The 6,849-nt window shown below is 39.0% G+C and overlaps 1 protein-coding gene across 1 annotated transcript; it reads right to left on the bottom strand.

Annotated features, from left to right (window-relative positions):
• Positions 1–1,075: 1,075 nt before the first annotated feature.
• On the bottom strand, positions 1,076–6,358 carry LOC125344492 (nuclear receptor coactivator 2-like). Its single transcript, XM_048337009.1, has 2 exons — positions 6,122–6,358; positions 1,076–1,289 (listed from the first exon to the last, which is right to left on the bottom strand). The coding sequence occupies exons 1-2, from the start codon at positions 6,205–6,207 to the stop codon at positions 1,091–1,093; spliced, it is 285 nt and encodes a 94-aa protein (XP_048192966.1). The 5' UTR covers positions 6,208–6,358; the 3' UTR covers positions 1,076–1,090.
• Positions 6,359–6,849: the final 491 nt, after the last annotated feature.

Below are 6,849 nucleotides of genomic sequence, written 5' to 3'. Positions count from 1 at the left end.
ACATATACAGAAAACGGCCAGAAGCGGCGCTGTGGCTCAAGTGGCAGAGTGCTAGCCTTGAGCGGGAAGAAGCCAGGGACGGTGCTCGGGCCCTGAGTCCAAGGCCCAGGACTGGCCAAAAAAAAAAAAAAAAAAAAAAAAGACAGAGCTATATTTGTGAAACTCTTCTACATGGAACTTGAGTTCAAAGGCATATGTATGAAAATGAAAAATGCTATGATGATAATATGCTAATAGATAACATTTTATAACTAATAGCACAATTGGAGGCTCACATATCTATAAAGACAAAGACCTATTTTTAAAGCCTACCTGTTTGAATATTATAGATATATAAAGGCAATTAAGAAACATGAACATCAGGAGGATGTACTGGAAAACAGGAGCAATCACTATCTCTCTGGCCCTGAAGGAGATTTGTATATGAATACTTCAGAGCCTGAATTCTCCCTGAACGCCAAACACAGTTAATACGTGCCCAATAAAGATTGACTTTTGGCACCACAAGACAAATGTGTTTTTATAAATATTACTTTCTCTCTTTTTTTTCTGCAGGCAAAAATATCAAAGAAGAGAAGCACAAAATGATTTTAGAAAAAAAGAAAACCACAGCTGTCATGTTTCCTAGTGATTATAGTCTTTCAAAGTCCTGTCATTCAGGATATGTAATTCTAATCCAGTGGCAAGACCAGTAGAGTCTCAGACGTAATCAAATATGCTGACTAGCTGAAACTAGAGGTGCTTCACTTCCTCACTTCTGGCTTACATCTCCACCTACCTCTTACTTGTGAATTATGATAGGCACTTGCTGTGTAAGCTTTGAAAAGTTTAAGTAAGGGGATAAGAATGAGTGGGCTACTAGCTGAGTTTAGCAGATGAAAAGTTACATCATCCCAATTTACTTTGGTCCCGTCTTTTGGGAATGGCTGAATTTTATATAAAGCCTATTTATAAACCACTGCAAGTGAGACTTGCATTCATCTTGCACTGTGACATCATTTCCTCATCAATAATGTAAACCTAAGAAATGGATTAAAGAGACTCTGAAGGACCTTTTCATACATGGAAAAAGAGAAAACAACTCAACTCTTCAGTATATGAATTCAGTCCTCTTACCTTGTTCTTTGATCTGGCGAATTTGCTTCACAGTTTCTTTTAAGATTGCACATTTGTCAGGTTTGAAGTTAAAGTTGTCTATATCATTAAAATTTGCAAAAATCAGCTCTGCGAGTTCCTCAATATACTTATTTTCCTGTTCACGATTACGTTTCTCAGTATTTCTTTTGGGGCTAAAAAGAAAAAAATACATTTTTATAATGTACTTGAAAATGAGCTATTATAAAAATATATATATATAATAAAAAAATTTTGTGCCAGTCCTAGGGCTTGAACTTGGGCCTTGGGTTGCTGTTCCTGAACTTTTTTTTGCTCAGGGCTAGCATTCTACCAAGTAAGCCACAGTTCTACTTCCAGCTTTTTGGTGGTTAACTGGAGATTAGAATCTCATGGACTTTCCTGCCTGGACTGGCTTTGAACTTTGATCCTCAGATCTCAGCTTCCTGAGTAGCTAGAATTATAGGCATGAGCCACCAGCAACTGGCTGATAATTTTAATACAGACACAGCAAACAAAAATTACCTACAGAAACACAGGAATACTTTGGCTGGGGGAAGGGAGGTTGTCCAAAGTATTGCATGCTCTTTAAAACCTAAACTTGCCAGGTGCCAGTGGTTCATGCCTGTATTCCTAGCTACTTTGAGGCGCTGAGATTTGAGGATAATGGTTCCAAGTAAGCCAAGGCAGTAAAGTCTCTGAGACATTTATCTCCAATATATTACTCCCCCCCCCCCCGATCTCCCCGCAAAAAAAAAAAAAGCCAGAAGTAGAGTTGTGGCTCAAGTGGTTGAGCACTACCCTTGAGCAGAAGCAGCTCAGGGAAAGTACCCAGGCTCTGAGTTCGAGTTCCAAGACTGGCAAAACAAAAACAAAAAAACCAGCGAAACACTCACCAAAAAAACCCCTTAAATTTATACTACCTCATAATTATATATTTATAACTTATGTGATTAAATAATCCATGTATCTAATGTCTCCCTCTGGACTGCCAAATTCAATGACAAGGATCTGGTTGATTATGGTCACTACTATGCTTACTTGATACAGTTTTACCCAAGTAAGAACTGGATTTATTATTATACAAATAAAGAATATTTTTAAAAGGGAATGGAGGTGACATTCATTTTATTATTTATTTATCTATGCCTTTTCTGGGGCTTGAAGGAACTCAGGGATTTTTATTCTTATTTGGCTTGTGTGTCAACTACTCCAGCTCTACCACTGAGCCAAGCCTCGAGTCTGACATATTTGCTAGTTTCCTGGAGACAGAGTATCAAGACTTTGCTGTCTGGGTTGGCTTTGAGCTGCAATTCTCAGACCTGTTTTCTGAGTAGCTAGGATTATAAGTATGAGCCACCGACACCCAGCTAGGAAGGTTACATCTGTAAAAGTTTTGCTTAAGATTAGTAAAAAAGAATATCATTATTCCTAGTTAAAAAATTGCAGTGATTTTTTTTGTAAAACACTGAGATAATAAAGAGAAATCTTTAACATTTTATAGGCTTTTTTAGAATGATAGCAATAAAATCCTGCAGCCTCCATAGATAATGCAAAAAGTTACAAAAGGAACAAAAGTGAAATTGACCCAGCATATTTGTTAATTGTCCAAGCTGAATGACATGTGAAACACAAAGTAAAGTTTTACAAAGTCCGTGGAGAAGGAAAATATCAAAATTGGCAAAATCTACTTATTTGAATTTAATAAAATAGCAAACTAAGATATTAACTGTACAATTGTTTTGCCAAGTACAGTGAAAGACCCACTAAATTACATTCAAAACACCAAGAGAGTTGTTTACAAAAACAGAAGCTTCTTGCATTTTTAGTTACTTTTTCCAGTTCTGGGGCTTGAACTCAGGGTCTAGGCACTATCCCTGAGCGTTTGTGCTCAAAGCTAGCACTCTATCACTATAGCCACAGCTCCACTTCTGTCCTTTTGGTGTTTAATTGGAGATAAGAGTATCACAGACTGGGCTGACTTTGAACCACAATCCTCTTAGCCTCCTCAGTAGCTAAGATTACAGGTGTGACCCTGTAGTACCCAGTTGCTTCTTGTATTTTTAAATGTAATTGTATATGTTAATTAAAATTTTTAGCAACTCATAATATATATATATATTTTAAATTTTATTTTGTTGTAAAGGTGATGTAGAGAGGGGTTACAGTTACATACGTAAGGTAATGAGTACATTTCTTGTTGAACAGTTACCCACTCCATTTTTCTCCCACTTTCTCCCCCCTTCCACCTGCAACTAGTAAAGTTCATTTCCAACTGAGTCTATTGTGAGAATCACTGTTGCATTGGTTCACCCTACATTCTCGTTGCACCATTTTGTTATCATAATATATTTCTTTTCTTTTTTTTGTCTTTTCTTTTTTTTTGGTACTGGGGATTGAACCCAGGACGTTGTACTTGCTAGGCAAGCACTTTGCCGCTGAGCTACATCCCAGCCCAATCATAATATATTTCTATAGAGAAAAATATCAGTTTTCTTTTTTTTCCTTTCTCTTGGTCTGTCCTGGGGCTTGAACTCAGATCTTGGATGGTGTCCCTGTGCTTTTTTGCTCAAGGCTAGTGCTCTACCACTTTGAGCCACAGCACTACTTCCGGTTTTCTAGTGGTTAATTGGAGATAAGTCTCATAGACTTTCCTACCCAGGCTGGCTGTGAACCATGATCCTCAGATCTTAGCCACCTGAGTAGCCAGGATTACAGGCATGAACCATCTGCACCCGGCTCAATTTTCATAAAGTAACAAACTAAAGATATAAATAGATAATATAATCTCTACATCTGTAGAGATTCTCACCTAGTGAGAATTGTTTACTTTACTAAGTACAGTGAAAGGAAGGGGGTAGTTGAAAGACTTGGAAGAACCCAGGTCCAATTCTGTCTGTTTTCTTCTAAAGGTGAGGAAAAAAAGAAAAAGAAAAAAGAGTCTGGAATCCTGGCCTTTGCCCATTTTCCTTCTCTTCTCCTAATGTATTCCTTAGCTTTCTTCCCTTCACAGAGTGTCTTTATGCTTTTTTGCTAGCCACTAGATAGACATTTCTCTTTTTTCTCTCAGTCCCGGGGCTTGAATTCAGGGCCTGACACTGTCCCTGAGCTTTTTCTGTCATGGCTAGCTTACCACTGGAGCCACAGCTCTGCTTCTGACTTTTTAATGGTTAACTGGAGGTAAGAGTCTCACAGATTTTCCTGCCAAGGCTGGCTCTGAACCTTGATCCTCAGATATCAGCCTCCTGAGTAGTTAGGATTACAGGCATGAGCTACCAGCACTTGGCTATTTTTATTTAACTCTGTGTGTGTGTGTGCACGCACGTGCGTGTGTGTGCGTGCGTGCAGTCCTGGGACTTGACCTCATGGCCTGGGCACTGTTCTTGAGCTTTTGTGCTCAAGGCAAGTGTTCTACCACTTGAGCCACAATTCTACTTCTGGCTTTTTTGGTAGTTAATTGGAGAAATGAGTCTCTTAAGACTTTCCTGCCCAAGATGTCTTTGAACCATGATCCTCCTATTTCAGCCTTCTGAGTATCTAGGGTTATAGGTACATAGACAACATTTTGCATTTTGCATATATCATAGGAAAAGTCCTAGAAGGGAAAATGCTAGGATAAAACAGGATATTGCTAGTGTTGATGGCTTATGCTAGCTACTCAGGAGCCTGAGATCTGAGGATTGTGGTTCAAAATCAGGGTGGGCAGGAAAGTCGGTGAGACTTATCTTCTATTAATCACTGACAGGTCCTAATTTCACGCCCCAGCACAAAACAAACAAACAAAACAGAAAAATAAAAACAAACAAAACACTATAAACGCATACATGCACACACACTTTTTTGTTTTTTGCCAGTCCTGGGGCTTGGACTCAGGGTCTGAGCACCGTCCTTGGCTTCTTTTGACTCAAGGCTAGCACTCTACCACTTGAGCCACAGTGCCACTTCTGGCGTTTTCTGTTTATGTGATGCTCAGGAATCGAACCCAGGGCTTCATAAATGTTAGGCAAGCACTCTACCACTAAGCCACGTTCCCAGCCTATGCATATATAATTCTCATAAAGCCAAACTGGCCTGCATGGAGAGTCTAACAATTCTCACTATCACCCATACTTGCTTAAATTTTTTTTTGCACTGAAGACCCATCATCTGTTCCCAGGAAAATCAAACAACACAGCATAAAATGTAGCAAATCATTTTACTACAGGATTTCTTATAATATTCTGTGACCTAAGAGGAAAAAATGAAGATTATAAAACAAGTGAACTGATTATACGCATGGCATCAAAAGTATATGGTTTTACAGGGCACTGGTGGCTCACTCCTGTAATCCTAGCTACTCAGAAGGCTAGACTTAAGGATCACAGTTAAAAGCCAACCTGAGCAAGAAAGTCTATGAGATTCTTATATCCAATTAACCACCAGAAAACTCAAAGTGTAGCTATGGCTCAAAATGATAGAGCACTAATCTTGAGCCAAAGAGCTCGGGCCCAGGCCCTGAGTCAAGCCCCATGATTGACGCAAAAAAAAAGTATATGGTTTTCAGTCAGGAACCAATTGCTTTTGCCTATAACCCTAGCTACTCAGGAGGCTGAGATATATGAATCAAAATTTGGAGCCAGTCTGGGAAGGAAAGTCTGTTAAGACTCTTATGTCCAAAAAGCCACCAAGAAAAAAAACCCACCCAAAACCAAAACCATAAAGCTGTGGCTCAAGTAGCGAAACACTCAAGCAAAAGAATCACAGGGACAGTGTTCAGGTCCTGAGTTCCTGTCCCATGATCAGCACACACAAAAGAAGTATATGGCTTTCCTTTGAGTGTAAAGAAAAATAAAATCTCTGATTAGTATATTTAAAATTTAAGCTATTGCTACTGCATATTTACAAGTTTAGTTGTTAAGGAGAAAAACTATACATGGGATGTGAATCAGGAGTAAAGTAAATGCTCAAATAACAAACACAGAAAAAAATTTAGCAGATAATACTGATTTTTTTTTCAAATGACTCTAACCTGGGTCCAAGCTGATCAGGACATTCCTTTCGCTTCCTTGTCTCTGACCTGGATGGGTCAGAGGTATTTTCTCCCATCCCACTCATCTTGAATACATATCAGCAACTATAAAAGAAAACAAGGAAAAAGAAAGAGTAAAAGAGCTATTGATAAAGTATCTCACCATTCTGTCAACAAAAAACTTTGACTTTCATCAGAAATTTGACAACAGTAACAAAGCAATTAACACATTGTTCTGCTATATGTTCCTGTATAATTTGTACTTACAAAGTTGTCTTTCATTTTCTTTAACCTTGCCTAAAAGGCTAAGCAAATGGAAAGATTAATAACATTTATGAAACAAAAAGACTCTTTAGAAAGGAGCTGAATTACAAAAGCACCATGAGCTGCTCTCTGCCAGACTGGGCCTAGGCAGCAGCCTCCAGTTTCAGGGGTGTTGTTGTACTATGTGGAAAGGATGGGTGTTGTAAGGGGCTCCTCCCAGTCTCTGTTTTGGGTTTGCCAATGTAATGTCTGTGCTGTTCACCTAGGGAAGAGGCAAGTGCTATAATTCTAAATTGAAGGGTTCTAAATTTAGTTAGTAGATCTGACACCCATATGTTGTCCCAGATCCCTGTGCAAGGACTCTTAAGTAGCACTCTTCGAAACGGAGGCTCTCCCTGCCTCCCTTAGGAGGCTCACATGACTGGATCTTCTTCCCTTTCTCCCCTCCTCCTTCTTCCCTTCCC

Source organism: Perognathus longimembris, unplaced genomic scaffold (genome assembly GCF_023159225.1).
Source record: "Perognathus longimembris pacificus isolate PPM17 unplaced genomic scaffold, ASM2315922v1 HiC_scaffold_104, whole genome shotgun sequence".
Taxonomy (NCBI): domain Eukaryota; kingdom Metazoa; phylum Chordata; class Mammalia; order Rodentia; family Heteromyidae; genus Perognathus; species Perognathus longimembris.
Note: the sequence above shows the minus strand (reverse complement) of the source record. Positions and strands in the feature narration are given on the sequence as shown.